General features: G+C 48.2%; 1 protein-coding gene across 1 annotated transcript in view; it reads right to left on the minus strand.

Annotated features, from left to right (window-relative positions):
• The window catches only part of TENT2 (terminal nucleotidyltransferase 2), a 121,470-nt gene that overhangs the window by 66,904 nt on the left and 35,591 nt on the right, over nucleotides 1–18,975 (minus strand). The window contains exon 6 of the mRNA XM_082268484.1: nucleotides 577–643. Within this exon, the coding sequence (XP_082124610.1) occupies nucleotides 577–643 (67 nt within the window). The remainder of the gene's footprint in view (nucleotides 1–576; nucleotides 644–18,975) is intronic.

Below are 18,975 nucleotides of genomic sequence, written 5' to 3' on the forward strand. Positions count from 1 at the left end.
CCACCAGCTCGGTGATGTTGTCGTGGAAGAGGACTCCAGTGGCAACTTGTGAAGCTCTGGTGAACTCCATGCCCAAGGGGGTTAAGGCAGTGCTGAAAAATAAATGGTGACCACACAAAATATTGACACTTTGTGCCCAATTTAGACATTTTAACTTAGGGGTGTACTCACTTTTGTTGACAGCGTTTTAGACATTAATGGATGTGTGTGGAGTTATTTTGAGGGGACAGAAAATTTACACTGTTATACAAGCTGTACACTCACTACTTTACATTGTAGCAAAGTGTCATTTCTTCAGTGTTGTCATATAAAAAGCTAATATTTACAAAAATGTGAGGGGTGTACTCACTTTTGTGAGATACTGTATAAATACACACACACCCATTATATATATATATATATATATATATATATATATATATATATATATATATATATATATATATATATATATATATATATTACATATATACATACACACACACACACACACATACTCATTCATCTATATATATCTATAAATGTATAAATGGCATTAGGGAAAATTTAGCATGGAAGAAATCTGTAGATACTTACAGAGTCGGGTGTAGAAATGTTTTTGGAGTAAGCTGAGTATGTGTCTTGCTTCTGTTTTCTGATTCATCTGCCGAAAACAAAAGTTTAATGTCCAAAAGGGGAAGAAAGGTGGTGTTGTATAGAATATTCTTTTGGGCAGGTACATATGAATATTTTGTGCTTTCATTTCACATTTACCTGCCTATTCTTTTCTTAATAGCTAAAGCTGACATTTGCAACCACAACTTAACGTTTTTACTCCAGCACTTTCAATTCTGCTGGGAGAATAGAAAATGAAAAGAGGGCGCACTGGCCTAGTGCATCATCCAACAGATTTATTAAAAGATTTAAATAAAATCGTAACAATGTCTACTCACAAACATAAGTTAAAAACACGCTCGTCAGGCCACATGCGTGGCTCTCTCTCATTGGTTACTCGAATCACCGAACCTGGGAGTAAGGGGTCCTGTATGAGACCCCTCAGGCTGACGTGTTTCAAAGGACTGACCTCCTACAGAGGCTCTAAGGCGGCAAGTCCTTTGAAACGAGTCAGCCTGCGGGGTCCCATCCAGGACCACTCACACCCAGGTTCAGTGAATCGAGCAACCGATAAGAGACAGCCACACACGTGCCCTGATGGGCGTGTTTTTAACTTATGTTTGTGAGTAGACATCTTTATGATTTTATTCATATCTTTTCATAAATCTGTTGGATAATGCACTAGGCCAGTGTGCCCTCTTTTCTTTTTCCATTCTCACAGAACTGTCAGGACGACCCCAGTCCTAGAGAGCAGGAAGGCATCTATGAGATTATCCACGATTTGACCAGGCACCTGTGACACTATGCAGTCAGCTGACTCTAGCACAGGAGTGCGTTGTTCTTTTCAATGCTGCTTGCTCCTGATCTCATTGCTGCTTTACTGAACTTCCAGTCTTCACAGAAAAGAGTTAAAAGAGAGGGTGAGGGCATGGTCTCGGCATGGACACGCAAGGACATGCAGGCTCTGAGCTCCCGGCAAAGCAACCCTTCATCAGCTACTGCAGCGGCTCCCTGGACCCTAACTCCCCTCCAGTGGGATGCCCCCAAAGCGGAGAACGTCCCTGCAGCGCAACCCGCGGCCCCGCTCCATCGGCACCTACTTTTCCAGCAGCCGCCGGCCTGGGCCTCACTCATCCAAGATGGCCCTGCCGACAGGTGAAGGCCGGCCCTCGCGCACTGACTCCCCGATCCCTTCTCCGCAGTTAGTGTTGACTGCCTCGCAACCCCCCACTTCCCCTGGCTCATCTGATGGCCGTGGTGGGCTGGATGACCTGGCAGATTTGCTGCCTAATAAATACTTGAGAGCTCACATTCTCTCTCTTCCCACTGCAGCGAACAGACTGCTTTGTTGAACGGGTGGAGCGGGCCTTCCGATACAGTCAAGGCTGAGACTACACACCTGGGAAATCGGGTAGAGTCGGTGGAGACTAAGGTGGAGGACCTCATTCCCGCAATCCAGACCCTGATGGACCGCTGCAAGGCCCAGGACAGGTGGATTGATTCTCTTTTAAATCAATTAGATGATATGGAGAACAGGAGCCGTAGGGGGAATATCTGGATTCGGGACCTCCCGGAAGCTACTTCACATAGGGAAATAGTACCCACATTACAAGACATCTTCAAACAGATCCTGGGGCGCGATGCCCCGGACCACATTGAAATTGATCGGGCACACAGAGCCCTGCGGCCCCCCTCGGATGACCCTGACAGGCCACGAGACATCTGTAAGCTTCATAAATACACCGTGAAGGATCGTATCATGTCCCACATGCGTGGGGTCTCTGCTGTGGATTTTTGATGGGGCCCAGGTTTCCCTATACCCGGATGTCTCCCGTCACACCCTGATGCAGAGGAGGGCCCTGAAACCCTTGTTAGAGGCTGAGAGGCAGATCTTGCATATCGCTGGGGCTTCCCGTTCAGTCTGTCAGTAAGGAAGGGAAGAAACCTGCCACACTTTTTGTCTCAATTGGGCCTTCCTCAGGTGGACATACCAGACTGGCGGCCATCACTAGATGTTTCTCTTCCTGCCCGTATCCCTCCCTGGCATCCTGCCCGCAAGAGGGGTCAGAACCGCCCTTGCACCAGACCCCTGCGTCAAGATCAGTGACTGCTGCCCAACTGCTAACTTTCCTGAACGGAGTTCCTGGTGGCCCTGTTCATTTTGCACTCCTCACTGCCTACTGCCTTAGTGCTCCTGCACCTGGACTGGGTCCTCCCTCTCCTGGCTTACCTAAACGAGCATTCTTGGTGTCCTGCTGTCTTGTTCTTCCCTTGCCTGGCTTGCCCTTCGGGGTGACTACCGAGAGCACATAGAGCAGGGTTGTTTTTGCTGGACTTCCTGTGTTCGATGCCCTACCTTTTTCCCCCCTGAACTGAGGACTTCCCGGATCTCCATGGAGATTCAGACCCCCTGTATTTTTTCCTGGGGGTCGGGAGGCGGCCCGGGCGCCGCGCTTCCCCCTGTGTCCCCTCGGGGGGAGGGGTCGTCTAGGTGGCCCGCATGGTGATGGGGTTGGCGGCTTCCACTGCTACCCTGTCAAGTTGGCTTTTGCCTGATGCTTGTCTGTCTGTTTTTTTTTTTGTGTCTGGTATTTTAGTTTTTAGTCTCTTTGCTAGTGGTGTATGGGATTCTTACAATTCATGTTTTTTTCCTGCAGGGTGTGCTGTGTTTCGCTGACTGGTCCTGGTGGGTCTCTCTCTCTCACTCCCCAAGGGAGGGGGCGGCCGGACCCTAATCACACGGCAACATGGCTCCACTTAAGGTGATATCGTATAATGTGCGGGGTCTGAGCTCCCAATTCAAGCGGGGTAAGTTGTGGCTTTAGATGAGAAGGTTGGGGGCACAGATACTTTTATTGCAGGAGACTAATTTTCGCCCTCAATCCCTGCCCCGACTTCCTACACATTTGTATAGTCAGTGGTTTTTCAGCCACTCCCCCAGGGCGAAGTCTGGCGGCGTGGCGGTGGCCATTCACAGGAATGGCCCCTTCTAGCCGACCGATCATCGCTCGGACCCTCTGGGACGGTTTGTCCTCCTTAAGGGCACACTGTATGGCCAGCCCCTTACCATAGCTTCCATATACGCTCCAAACTCTGGCCAACTGACCTTTCTTGACTCGGTTCTAGACACATTGACATTTTGTGAGGGGCAACTGATTCTAGGGGGAGACCTTAACATGTGCTTGGACCCTCGGGTTGACTCTTATACCGGCCGTTCGTCTCATTCCTCGGCTGCCCTCCGACGCTTTCAAAAGCTACTTCACTCCTACGCTTTGGTTAACTGCTGGCGGCTCCTACATCCGAGTACCCGGGACTATAGCTACTATTTGGCCCCACACAATACCTACACGCGCATTGCTCCTTGACCAACCTCACCTGGACGCCTTGACACATGCTGACATTGGTGTTCGCACTATCTCTGACCATGCCCCCATTTCGCTCTCCTTCACCCCCCTGGTCCGGGCCGATAAGGCCTGGACGTGGAGGTTGAATGAGAACATCTGACGACGCTGCAGCCCTGCAGAAAGTCACGGATACGGTCTCCCTGTACTTTGCTGAAAATCAGAGTACTGAGGTGACTCCCTCGTCGATCTGGGAGGGCCATAAGGCTGTGGTGCGGGGGGGAGCTCATCTCCCAGGGCTCGCGCCTTAAAAGATTTGCACAGGGGAAATGCACCGTTTGCTGGAGGACCTGCGTAAGACCAAATTGACTAAAATGACTGTTGCCTGAGGACACCCTCCGGAAACTTCAACGCTACGGGAAGCGGTGGCCGCGCTATTAAGAGACCCAGATTCGCAGATGCCTGCGGTATATCTCTCATAAGTTTTAAGAGTTTGGTAATAAATGTGGCCGCATGCTGGCGCGGGCGCTAAGGCACATCTCCAGGATACAAACGGCCCCCGGCTCCTACACTCAACACCCCTCCAAGATAGCGAGTGCTTTTCGTGACTATTATACCCACCTCTATGATATTTCTGAACCTCTTTCTGCAGAAGCCTTGGCCAACAAGCGGTCCCGCATTCAGGACTACCTAGAGGCGGCCGTCAGGGTGGCGCTGGCACTAGAAGGTCCCATTTCCTCCCTGGGTCTGACGTTCAACGAGTAGGCTCCTCCCCACTTCGTCACATGGCGTAAAGCGTACAGGGGAGGAGCCTACTCGTTGGAACGTCAGACCCAGGAAGGTTCTGCTTCGCAGATACAATCAGCTGTTTGCAGCCCGCACTGTCTGAAGTGCCGGCATATGCAAGTGCTTTTCCTTTTGATTTTACAAATAAGATATTTAAACTGAGAGCACTAGATCCGTCTTCCTTTTCTCTTGCTGAGTACCATCGCACTCTGAATACCGGCGAAGGGGAGGTGGAAGAGGTGGAGTGGAAGGGACAGGCTGTCCAGTTTATTATCCCGAGGCTTGTATGACTCCTAGGAGTCTAACCCTGAGGTGAGCTGCTCATCTAGCACCAGTCATTTTGAGCACCTGATTAAAGGGTTTGGAGCACGCTTGCACTTTCCATACACTGGATCACTGTTGGAGATTTTTTAAAGAGTTTCCCTTTGAATAGGATTTATTTTGGGACTTTTTGTCTGATTATTTGATTATAGCACCTTTTGGACATTTTTGCACTTGGATCACTTTATTATATTTTCATATGGATATTTAGTTTATATTTATGCACATTTTTATTGATGTATATGATTCACATTACCGTTATTGATTTAACTTTATTGAATTGAGTCACTTGGCGCAGCAATATTGATTTATTTATTCACTGGTGGTTTGTGTTAACACTGATTGATTGCAGCCTTGTATTTTATTCATGTACTTATTTCTTTAACTTATCTTTAATTATTGTGGTTTGCGCTGATTATTTCACTTTTTTAAAAAGGACCATACACTGCCTAGAAGCTACCGCCCAATATCATTGCTGAATACTGATATTAAAATTTTGGCTCGCATCTTGGCAGACAGGCTTAAACCCCTGCTCCCTTCGGTCATACATCCAGATCAAAAAACGGGCTTCAGAGCGGGGAGGGAAGCTAGGGACAACTCTAATCGGGCCATCCAGGTCATTCACTGGGTGTGGTCTCAGCCACACCATCCACCCTGTCTCCTGAACGCCGAAAAGGCATTCGACAGGGTGGATTGGGATTATACGACGGCTGTCCTTAGTTTCGGTCCTCATATGCTCACATGGCTGGCCGCATTGTACGCGTCCCCCAGGGCCAGGGTCAAGACGGGGGGCTTCCTGTCGGACCAGTTTCCTATTCCTAACGGGACTAGGCAGGGCTGCCCACTATCCCCGCTCATCTTCGCCCTGACGGTGGAACCATTTCTTTCCAGGGTCCGGGCGAATCCTGACATAAGGGGTGTCGAGGTGGGCTCCACCGAGCACAAGCTGTCTGCCTATGTAGATGACGTACTTTTCTAGGTCACCAATCCCTTAGTGACTCTGCCAAACATGTCCGAGCTTCGCAGCTTTCACTTACTTTCTAATTTTAAAATAAAATTTGAGTAAGTCGGAGATCCTGCCCCTTAACGTCCCCCGGAACGTCTGTGCTCAACTGCAGTCCTCGTTCTTTCGCGTGGTGTCACTCCAAACTCAAGTATTTCGGCATCTACTTACCTGATAACACTGCGGACCTCTATACCTACAACTATGCCCCACTATTGACTAATACAACGTGACCTCTCAGACTGGAATAAGACTGCCTTCACATGGATTGGCTGGGTTAATATCCTGAAAATGAATGTCCTGCCTAGGATTTTGTTTTTCCTCCAAATGGTACCGATCCGTTTACTGGAGTCCTTCTTCTCAAGCCTCAACGGCCTATTTGTACGCTTTATTTGGGGAGGTAAGGGCCCCCCATTGGCGCTCCACCTCATGAAGCGCTCAAAGCGGCCGGGGGGACTCAGTGTGCAGGATGTGAGACGCTACTACGAGGCGGTGGCCTTACAAAGGTTGCTGAATTGGTATCACCATGTCTGCGAGAAGTTGTGGGTGCCAATGGAGAAGTCCGTAGCTGGCTGCAACCCTTCCCATGCTCCCTGGCTCTCCACGCCTTGTTGGGGACTCTCCCATCTGGTGTCACCGACTACCTCGCATGCCCTGAACACCTGGGATAAGGTAAATGCGTGCTTGCCGCTATCTACACCGGTGTCCCCCTTGGGGGGGGGGGGGGGTACCCGTGGTTCGCGCCCGGGGAGGATATTTCCTTCTTTGGGACATGGGATGGGGAGATTCGCTGTGGATGGTTTATCCAGGGCGGGACACTCCTCTCCTTGGGGACTCAGAACGGTATGGCAGGTTCCCTATGGATTTTTGGAGATAGCGTCAGCTTCACCATTTTGTGTCCCTCCTTGGGGGGGGCGGGGGGGGGGGGGGGATATTTGTTCCCCTATTCTGGAAAACTTTGTATTGCCAAAGATCCAGTGCCCCATGCCATTGCCTTACTGTACAGGCTTTTGAGCTCTGGGGAACGAGGAGTTGAAGCCCTTCTTCATACGGGAGTGGGAGAGAGGCCTGTCCTACACCTTTACGGACCAGCAGATAAACCATATGTATCAGATGACCCATTCTAGCACAGTTGACACGAAGATGCAGAAGAACAGTAATAAACTCATGACCAGGTGGTATAGAGTCCCCGCTCGCCTGGCAAAGATCTTCCCTGGTGCCTCGGATCTGTGCTGGCAGGCCTGTGGGCAGCGTGGCACCTTCCTCCACGTTTGGTGGAAGTGCCCGCTGCTGCAGCCCTTCTGGCAGGACATCCGGGCACAGGTGAGGTCCATTCTAGATGTGGATGTACCTGATAACCCTGTGCACTTCCTGCTGCATGTGCCATCCATTCCTCTTAGCCGTTATAGGGAGAGTATCCTGCCGCATCTTCTTAATGTGGCCCGTCGCCTGATTCTTCTATATTGGAAAACTGCGCAGATTCCGACTCGCGGAGCGTGGATTAAAATGGTGAATGGTATCATGGCAGCGAAGGAACAGCTGGCCAAGTGCAAAGATAGATATGATAAATTTTATACGAAGTGGGCGATGCACTATGCACCCTCTACTGCTTTATATCTTTTTTCTGTGGATATAGTGACCTTTTAGACGCTGCATCCCTTTGAGGAATTATCTTCCACTTGCTTTATACCCTGTTCACCACTCTTTCATGTTCACCCTCCTTCCCTTTCCCTACCTTGCCCTTCCTATCCCCTATTGTTCGTCCATTCCCTTGCCTGGGCTCGCAGGAGGAGATCGCCCAAGTAGCCCAGTACCGAGATCACCTGTTGGCGTAGCAAGGCTAGCATTGGGGCTAACACTTTCGTGAAGACTCGAGGAGCAGAGGCGAGACCAAAGGGTAACGTCACAAACTGATAATGCTCCTCTCCCACAGCAAAGCAGAGAAAATGCTGGTGACTGGCACGTATTGGAATGTGAAAGTAGGCATCCTTGATGTCGATAGAGGCAAGGAAAGCCCCCGACGCAGGGATGCCACCACCATTCGAATGGACTCCAATCTGAACTTCTGCACCCGCACAAAGCAGTTTAGCACCTTGAGGTCCAGGATTGAACGCACTTTGCCTTCCTTCCTGGGAACAGGTTTGAGTAAAACCCCTGAATACGCTCCGGAGTCAGAACCAGAACAATCACCCCTTGAAGGAACAGGTCTGGTACTGCCCCAAACAGGCCCGGCAAGCAGTCCGGGGACAGGCGCAAGCTGGAAGGAAAGAACCTTGCCGGGGGACAAGAGCGAAATTCGATCTTGTAGAAGACCGAATGACTTTGTGGAGGCACATGTCTTGTACCAGGGCTTGCCAGACCAGGTTCGTTTGGATCTTCCAGAGGAGGCCCTGAAAAGCTTCGAGCCTTTGTCAGTCGGCCCTTCGAAAACTTCTTATGAGCAGAGAAGGAAGGCCCATGTCTAGGACGAGCTTCCTTGGCCTTAGTAGCCTGCCGAAGAAAAGTACTCTTGCCCCCTCCCCTGTTAAAACTTTAATGATGTCATCCAGGGTAGCTACAAAAACAGGTAAACTCCTTAAAAAGGAAGATCAGTCAAGGCCTTTTTAGAAGTCTGGTCCGCTGGCCGGCAACTTGTGCCAAAAGACACATCAAAGGACCACTGCCAAAACAGAGAGCCAAGCTGAGCCACTAGGGGAACCACATCCAAAGAGGCATCACAGAAAAACTTCAGCCCCTGGACCAGCTGGTCCGCCAGCTCAGCAAAGGCAGGGGGAAGATGTTCTCCTTCCAGGTCACAGCGTAAGAGCTTAGCCCACACGGTCAGAGTTTGCAACACCAGGGCAATGGTAAATGCCGGCCTCATTGCCGAACCATCCAGAGTGTAAATATTACAGGCCACAGCCTCCGCCTTCCTATCACCCGCATTCTTAAAGGTTGGGGACTTTTCAACCGGAATCATGGTTGCCTTGCTTAATCTGGAAACCGGAGGGAAAACCCACATCAGGATCTAATGAGACAGATGAGGCAGGGGAAGGCAGGGGGCACATTTTGCCAGCCCGTCACCCAAAAGCCATCTCCACCCAGGACACAAAGGACTCCAGGACCACCATCAGTGCATTCGTGGATGCTCGGGATCCGGAGGGCCCTTCAGCCTCAGAGAGGGGATCAGGTGTGGAGATGTGCTCCACGACTCCATGAGTCACCAGGGGGACCCCACAAAAAGTCCGCAAAGGGACAACCCTACCAGGCTGGCAGCACCACCCGGTCGCTAGGCACAAGCACCAAGCAATCCTCAGCAGAGAGGGAGCGGACCCCACCAGACTCACCATCCAGCAAAAACAGGCACCTGCAGGCACCAGGATAATCTGTACCACACGTGCAGCGATCAAGACGTGAAAGGATCATGGAGTCAGCACCAGGGAATGGGGAGGTGCTCCCACCGCCAAAATTGCCACCCACAGGGCTCCACTGTCATGGCCGCAGCTATTTTCAATGGCAAACCACAGCAAAAGTCCTGCCGGACTACACAAACATGGACTCTGTGTATAGAAACACACAGGCTACAACAAAATGATCGCACCGCGTGGCACCACAAGGTTTACAGGGACCCAGGATGGAACCCAGGCCTCAAGGACAGAACCAGGTAGGATGGGGGGGCCTAGCAGTAGCCCCCACCAGATCCAACCCCCCACGCAGTCAATCTTCCGGTCGCCAGCGGTGCACCCCTCCCCCCCCCCCCCCAGCACACATCGCCAGCTTGCAGCCCCTTTCCCCACCCCAGGAGGTGGACCAGACCACCCAAACAGCCCCAGCATATGAGGGGGGGCAGGATGGGGGACACTGGAAAGGGGGGGGGTGCCTGACGGGAAGGAGGGGAACCTGGGGGTGGGGGTCCGACTGCCCCAAGGAGGGGCCCACGTCCACCCAAAAACCATCCCAGGGGGAGAGGGGAGACAACTACTCACCATACCAGGAAGCAGACGGGCACCGCTCTAGAGAGAACCCCTCTCCGTTGAAATCAGGGGCTGTTGGCCAGGAGGAACACTGCAACTCGGGGCGAGACCCGGTCGTATGCGACCTCGCAAGGCATTAAACTCACAGGCAAGCCCCCGTCCAGTGAGGCTATGTCGCTGCCGACCTAGCGCAGAGCTGAGGCAAACTGGGGTGACCACTGGATCTAGATTATCCAGCCCGTCGCCCAGTCCGGCAGTTGATTGTAGATCTCACAGGAAAAATTCAGGAGAAAATTTATTTATTTTTTTTTTTTTTAGATAGAAAAAGGAAAAAATTTGCCAGGACCAGAGTTTCCAGCAAGGAACTAGGTCTACACCTGGCTAGGCAGAAAAAAAACTGAGTGCCTATAGCAGAGAGAGGGAGTATATCCCCGGGACTGCCCATGGGTGTAGCCAGACTTTTTTTCTGCCTAGTGTTCTACTCCTGTAGAGGGCAGTATAACCCAATGGTTAAGACTATCAGGAGCTGTGTCCGTCAATGAACGAAAGAGAAATTAAATTTGCCTGGTCCGATTTCATTTTTGTTTCGCCAATACAAACAGCCATGTAAACTAGAGAGTAAGGCCTCATTTAAATTTGCTCTGCTGTCTGAAGTACGATCCATGTTCGCTCCTCAGTGAGGAGAAGTTGTATCGCCTCATTTTTAATTTAACCCTCTAATTACCAGACAACCATATACAATGTGCCCGGTTGCAGTGCGGCCACATTTAGGTGAAGGGGAGTAGAATCCCATCATGCCCACTGCGTGTGTACAGGGGAAATGGTTGAGGGCCGATAAAAACACTGCTTAACTGTGGCATTTTCAGCCCCAAAATCAAAAGGATAGGCAAGGTCTAAAACTCCTGATCTGTGTACTTGTTTATAGTCTGCGACTCCATAACTAAAACCACTGGGTCAGTGTGAGATCCGTAGAACTAGCATTTTTAGAAGATGGGATCAGCAATGGCAGCCCATATTTCTCGTAAAGGGACAGTGTAGCCAATGTCAAACTGAAAACGTAGTTACCTAATGAAGAGCATAGACTACTGCAAACAGCAGGAGTAACTATTTACCTTCTTTTCAGGCAACAGCTTTATTTAAATTTTTTTCTATTTGATATTGGTGACTGGGTCATTTTAGGGTTCTCCAGACGTCCAACTAGAATACCATGGAAATGGCTTCCTTCCTAGTATAAAAATGCCAGCTCGCGCTCATTTCTTTGTAGGGAATACAAATGTCAATTTATACTCCTTCATTCCATGGTAAAAACCTGAGTTAGGACAGGGAGAACTGCAGATAGGCTTTGCAGCCTGCAGAACCATGGCCTCTTGGGGCAAAAAGGGGCCACCAAGATAGGATCGTTCTTCTCTGAGAGGAATTTCCATAGAACTTGCGGAATTAACCTTACCGGGGTAAAAGCATATGCCAGGCTGAATATCCAGGGATTGGCCAAGGCATCTAACTTCGATAAGAGTGCTTCACCACTTTAAAACAATTCTAATATATTCAACTGTGCACATCAATGATGCAATCAATTAATAAACGGCGTGTTAAACATTACAGTGTTCCAGCAAGTCAGTCACCCATAACAGGGTGACACCAAGCCAGCCAGCCACCACAGTGTTCCTGAAAGCCAGCCACCACAGTGTTCCTACAAGCCAGCCACCCATAACAGAGTGACACCAAGCCAGCCACCACAGTGTTCCTGCAAGCCAGCCACCCATAACAGAGTGACACCAAGCCAGCCACCACAGTGTTCCTGCAAGCCAGCCACCCATAACAGGGTGACACCAAGCCAGCCAACCACCACAGTGTTTCTGCAAGCCGGCCACCCATAACAGGGCGACACCAAGCCAGTCAGCCAGCCACCACAGTGTTCCTGCAAGCCAGCCAGCCACCACAATGTTCCTGCAAGCCAGCCACCCATAACAGGGTGACACTAGGCCAGCCAGCAACCACAGTGTTCCTGCAAGCCAGCCACCCACAACAGGGTGCCAGCAAGCAACCACCCACACTGCCAGGCGTCAGCCACCAACCAACAACAGGGGGCCAGCATACAACCACCCACACTGCCAGGCATCAGCCACCAACCCATAATAGGGTGCCAGCAAGCAACCACCCACACTGCCAGGCGTCAGCCACCAACCAACAACAGGGGGCCAGCATACAACCACCCACACTGCCAGGCATCAGCCACCAACCCATAATAGGGTGCCAGCAAGCAACCACCCACACTGCCAGGCGTCAGCCACCAACCCACAACAGGGTGCCAGCAACTTCAGCAAGACATTTTTTAATCTTTTTTTGTGTCTTTCAAATTGAAATGGAGATGGATGAGGAGAGAGAGAAAGTAAAAAAAGTGTGGTCTGGGACTATTTATCGTCTCAACCTTCTCCAGGAAAAGGAGCAGTGTGCAACACATGTACAAACACAAGCATGGGATCAGTAACTGCAAAAAACAAAATACATCAAATCTTTGGGCCCATCCAAGAGTTCATCATATTGAATTGTATCATGCAGCACAGAAAAAACAAAATTAATATCAATGTGATTTTGATTCAATACCTCCTCCACTATCCCAGGCAACAATAACAGATATGTTTGTGAAAAAAAACACGTCACTGTCTAGATTCAGATGGAAGATCCCAACTGCTGGACAGAGTAATCACAGAGATGATGGTCACTGATTACCAGCCATTACGATGGCGTCTGATGTCCATACTTGAGCCAAGCTACACACTGAAAAGTGAGCAGTATTATCAAACCGAAAAGCTTGCAAAGCTTCACCAAAAGGTCATTGAGAAAGGAAAGAAAAGGCTATGCTGCAACCAGAGAATGCTGGCAACTCACTCTCATTCACAACGGACTGCTGGTCACAAAGAGTCAGAGTCACTAATGATTCTTACATGCCACTTCATTGACAGCGGATGGACAAAAAGGCAATTGGTGTTGAGTAAAAAAGTGATGCAAGGATCCCACACTGAGTACAGAAGAGAAATTTTTCTAGGCATGCTTGAAGAATGGGGAATCAACAAAGCCTGAGTGATGCTTGTACAACTTCGAGACAGTGGAGCAAACATGCGGAAAGGAATGAGGCCTGCTGATAGGTCATACTTAGTGTCACAACACCCTCCAACTTTCAAATGATGGTCTGTCAAGCCAAAGAACATGTTTTGAGAAGCATGAAGGGATTAAAAAATGTTGTTCTTGCAAGTCTTTTGAATCCGCGATACAAGAACCATGCTTTCTCTTCTGATGATGTATTGGCTCAGGCGAAACAATGGCTGACAGAAGATATTCAACAGGAGGTGCAGGAGGTTCCTGCGAAAAGACAAATTCAGAAAACTATTTTTAAGAAGAGCAGTATTCTGAAAAAACAGACATATGTCCAAAAATACGTCAACAAACAGAAGAGAATCTTCATCCTCATCGAATATATCAGGACATTTTCAGTGTTTTAATGGGGCCTCAGGCGGAGGATTAAATTTCTTCTGAATCTGCAACTATGAGCCTGGATGATGAACTTCATCTCTATTTGAAAGAAGCAGTAATTGACAGAATAAGTCATCCTCTTCAGTGGTGGAAAGAAAATGAGGCACGCTACAAAAGACTTGCTTCCCATGCTAGAAGATACCTCTCTCTGCTCCTCTGTCCTTCACTCCTCCTGAGCATCCTCTGTCCTTCACTCCTCCTGAGCATGTTTATGAAGTGGCAGCATTGTATGAACAAAACAGAAGACCTTTAACATGTGACCATGATGGACATGCTGAAATGTTCTGCTTTCTGTAGTATAATATTCTACTTAACTGGGAGTATTGAAAAGAGTAGTGTCCACTCCAATCCACTGTCTAGCTTTTGCCTAGCTTTTTTTCTAGCAGTTTTGCACTGACTGCTGTAGTTACAGTGAGTGCCCTACTGCAAAGAGTCCAAGCCAATGCCTAGCTGCTGCCTAGCTTTTTTTCTAGCAGTTTTGCACTGACCGCTGCAGTGAGTGCCCTACTGCAGAGGTAGTCCACTGACTCCAATCAAATCCACTGTGTAGCTGTTGTCTAGTCTAGCTTTTTTTTCTAGCAGTTTTGCACTGACTGCACTGCAGTAGTGATTTATTGCAGTGAGTGAGTGCAGTACTGCAGCAGTTTATTTATCCATTAATGCACAATCAGATGATGTGTGAAACTAATGTCCCTGCAAGTGCACTTTTCCTATCAGTTTTCATGCAGTTAACGTGTGAAGAATGTTAAAAATGTTAATAAAGATTAACATCTTTATTAACATTTTTTGGTCGAAATTTGTATTTTGCAAAATTTTAAATGTGTGAAAATATCGGCCGATACGGATATGCGATCGGCAAAATATCGGTATTGGCAACGAAAAAACGATATTGGTCGATCACTAGTCCAAACATTTTAAAACTTGTATATAATCAAAATCCTAGTTCACTCCAGTTTTGGGGGATAGAGAAAGTAGATTGTTATTGGGGAGGGGAGGTAATTATATAAGGCAGCTCAGCAAATGTCAGTCCTCAGCAACTAGAGGCCTTAACATTGAATTTGATCCCAATTGTTTTATTAGCGATAAAAAAAAAAAAAAAAGTATATATTTTTACCTATCATGGGGTTTCAGATCCCCAAATAGGAGTTGATTTTTATGATTTTATTTTTAGTTATAGATTTATCTATTTTTGGTTAGGTATGATCTGGTACTATGTATATATAATTGGCAGTAAAGTGATGATTTGGATATAGTGGCTCCAGTTTTATTATTATTTATTTTTTTCTGGATTTTTGTTTTAACCAGTGTTTTACACTTTACCATGGTTTGTGTCCCCATTGAATTTGCTGTGATGGGTCCCTTCCTGTGCCGTACTACTTCCGGGAGAGCGTGGGTAATTGTGCTGATTATTAGTCACCTACGCAGGCATAGGGGATTGGGAGTCATGGCGCTGTATTTATACAGCGAGTGTCCGGGATTAAGCTCCAACCCTACTGGAGGAAGTCAACGTGTGTATAAGGGGTCTATTATCCATCATCACTTCGCAGTAATTTGCCTTAAGATTTTCTGAGTGCTCAGCCCACACTACTCGAAGTGCCTTGTATGCAAGTGTGATTTATCTTTCATGGCATAAACTTTTAAATGGAGAGCACTAGTATCTGTCCTCGATCTTCCATATATCCATACCGAGAGGGATCCAGGGTGCACAGATGATGTGCAAGGATCGATAATACCTTGCACATCAGAACATGAGGTGAGCGTCATCTGTTTCTGGTGAAGGAGAGCACAAGCACTGGATTGTTTACGAGAGCACTTGCACTTTTCTGATTTTGCGCATTTTTTTGAGAAAGTTGCAATGGACTAATGTTCACATAATGTTTAACACAACATTTATCAATCATTTAATAGTGGATTGCATTATTAATGTGCACGGTTGAATAGATTATAACTTGTTTTAAGTTGCACAGCACTGTTTTTGAAGTTTTATGACATTTATATGTAGTGAAAGCATTTTTGGTGTCGGCAGCAGCTTACATAGAATTTACAGTTTGAATTTATATTGTGGTTATACTGATTTATAGATTTATATTCTGGCCAAGGCATCCATCCCTATCGCCTGATCCCGAGGGTCTAAGCAAAATAACTTTTCAACCTTGTTGTTCTTCTGGGATGCAGAGATCTATTTCTGGCATTCCCCATTTCTGAGTGATGACCGTAAACCCCTCCTTACTGAGAGACCATTTGTCGTGGCTCAGCCGCTGTCAATGAATTTTGAGAGCCTTCCAGGTGTATGGCTAAGATTGAAGCCAACTTCTGTTTTGCCAAAGCCTAACGAATCTGAAGATGAGAATCCTCCAGATCTAACCAAAAGGTGCTCAGTGCCTGCTGGACTGCTAACAATTCTCTCTGGTTGGACGACATAAGGGCTTCTCTTGGGGACCAGGTCCCCTAGGTTACTTTGTTGCCTAGATGTGCCCCCCAACCGAAATGACTGGCATTGGTGGTCAGAATCTTTGTCCGTGGTGTAGTCCGTTCTAGGTAGGTTTCTGCACAGGTTGTGCTGAGTCTGTCACCACCAAAGGCATCTCTTGGTCTTCGAGGGCAGGGAAACTCGAACCTCCAAGGTATTTTGCCTTTCCTTATTAGAAATGCCTGCAATGGACGTTGGAGGAATCTCACCCAGGGAACTGCAGGAAAACAGCATGTCATAAGGCCCACTACCTAAGAAACTTCCCTTAGAGAGAGACCGATTAATTGCCCTGAAGCTTTGACGCTAATCCGTCCATATTTAAACATTTTTCCCATAGACGAAAAAGCTTTCCTTCCACCGAGGAGATCTCGTACCTTAGGTATGAGACTCTCTGGGATGGAATCAGGTAGGATTTGTCCCGTTTGACCAGCAAACCCAACCCATGAAGAAGATGATCCTGAACTTCTTTCGGCTCCGCTGCTAGTTGGCGATCGGATCCGGGTATCAAAAGTAGATCCACCAAATAAGGAATGATCATGATCGCTCTCCAGCATAAGGGAGCCAAGGCTTCTGCTAGAATTTTGGTAAAAATTCCTAGTGCCAAAGCTAGGCCAAACAGAAGAGCTTTACATTGGAAATGGTGTAACTCTGAGCCCATCTTGACTGGAAATCTGAGAAATTTTTGAAAAGCTGGGTGAATCGGAACATGGAGATACGCATCTCTGAGAACCAGCGTGGCCATAAAACAATTCTGATACAGGATGTTTCTCCCCGAAAAGAGTGATTACATCCTGAAGTTCTTGTATTTGAGAGATTGATTCAGGAGCCAGGGATTTAGGATCAGGTGAAAACTTGCCCGATGGCTTTTTCACCACAAAGACATGTGGAATAAAGTCCTCGCCCCTGTTCTTCCCGGGGAACTTGGGTAAGAACTTTTGGTCCAAAAGATCTCCTATTAGAAGACAAAGTGCTTCCACCTTTTCCAGATCTCTGGGTAGGTTTGCCACTAACAGCCTTTTGGGGGGGGGACGGGGACGGATTCGAACTCCAGCCTGTAACGATTCTGAATTAGATCCAAAATGTACCCGCTGGAGGAAATTGCCGCCCATTGTGGGAGAAAGTTCCCCAACCTTCCTCCCATCGGGAGAAAGGAGACATTGAGGCTTGGCGGGTTTCTGAGGAGGATAGTATATATTCTACCTCTGCCCTTGTGCCCCGTCCAATGCTTTTTCAGACGGTTATGCCCGTCGGGTTGTGCTTGCTGCCTCTGGCCACGAAAGGAGCTGTGGCCGCCTGTTCTTCTGGATTCCGGGAAGGCCTTTTTGTCAGCAGTGCATTCTAGCACTTCCTCTAGGCATGATCCAAAAAGATGATCCCCTGAAAAAAGGGATACTGAAAAGGCATAGTTTAGATGCGGAGTCCCATTGTCCATGTTTTTAGCCGCAGGGTTCATCTGGCTGAATTCATCAATGCAGCAGATCTTGCTACAAATTGACAGACTCTGCCGAGGCATCCGCCATATGACCTTTGAAAAGCAGAGGGAATGATTTTAAAATCTGTTGTCTTGAGGTCCCGGCCGACAGGTGTAACTGGAGCTGGGAAAGCCAACGCCGGTTTTAGGCTGATAAAAGGTAAGAGTACCAGAACCTGCGAAGTAGGACATGACCCTCTCTTCTTGTCCATTGGGTCTTCCAGAGCCCCCCATATCATTGAAGGCTAAGTCCGATTTTTTTAGAGATCTTTGAGAGGGGTGCATCCAGCTTTGGCACCTTATTCCAAGGATGAGACGCATCTTCTTTAAAGGGAGAACCTTCTTTTTAAGCACCCAGAGAAAAAAGGCTCTCTTTCCGAGTTCTGTCATTCCAATTTAATGGAATCCACCAGAGCTATAGACTGGGAACACCTCGACTTCTTAGCATGAGAAGCAATTTCATCCTTGAATGATGTCAGCTTTTTGTGACATGCGGCAACAGATTTGTCTTTTACCAGACTATTCACACAACTACGGCATAAGGGCTTTTCCTACGCAGAGCTTAGCCTAGCCGCACAAACAGCACACTTCCTCTTGGGGGCCGCCACCTCAATCTTATCCTGGTCTTTAACCTATGTTAAGACTGGAGACATAAACAGCATTTGAGACCAGGCCATATCCCAAAAACACCACTGTGCAGGATAAACAACCAAAAGAGTGCCCCTGACTGCTGAGACTAGCTGCTGAGAGGAGATGGTGCCTCTCTTGCTTGTGAGGGAACAGGGGTGTCAATGCCACTTCCCGAGCGTTTACTTACAGCCTTGCTGGTTCACACTCTGGCACCAGCAGCCCAATTTCCTGCTGTCTGCGCCATTTTAAGAGTCCGGAGCCACGAGCATCTGGCGCCCGCTGATGACGTTACTCGGCCGGTCCGTTTTTCCTATGCAATTTCTAGTTACCAGCGTGGAGCGCACAAGCTCTGTCCCCCGCTGGAAAAGACACGCCGCTCTCCTCTCCGAGCGAGGCACTCCGAGCCGGCCAGCATACACGGGGGGCTGGGAATCAGCCATCAGCGGTCCTCTCTCTCTCTCCAAGGCTGAAAACAGCAAGATGCACAGCCCCACTCCACTTCACCATGGAGGGTTCGTGCCAGGCAGAAAAGGTACAGCATATTTTTTTGTAAGAAGTTTGACAGTCAGCCTCTGAGACCTAGAGCTCCCTAGGTTCCTCCACGTGTAATCTATCCTTCCGAGGAAACACTAATACGTAGGTGCGGGCCTGGAGGAACCCTTTTATTTTGATTGGGGTACATGTTTCCGGTCCAGAGGGAGGAGGCCCTAGGTCTCAGAGGCTGTCCTGGAAGACGTTTGGAGAAACATTAGACTGCTCATTTTCCTATGCATTTACGATTCTTTTGTAACTACCTACCCAACCATTTCTTATTTTCTAAAAGTGTGAGGTGTTCTAATTCTTTGTGTTAGTCTACCTAAAGTTGTATTTCAGGT

The sequence above is a fragment of the Pelophylax lessonae genome (assembly GCF_965119305.1).
Source record: "Pelophylax lessonae genome assembly, chromosome: 1".
Taxonomy (NCBI): Eukaryota; Metazoa; Chordata; class Amphibia; order Anura; family Ranidae; genus Pelophylax; species Pelophylax lessonae.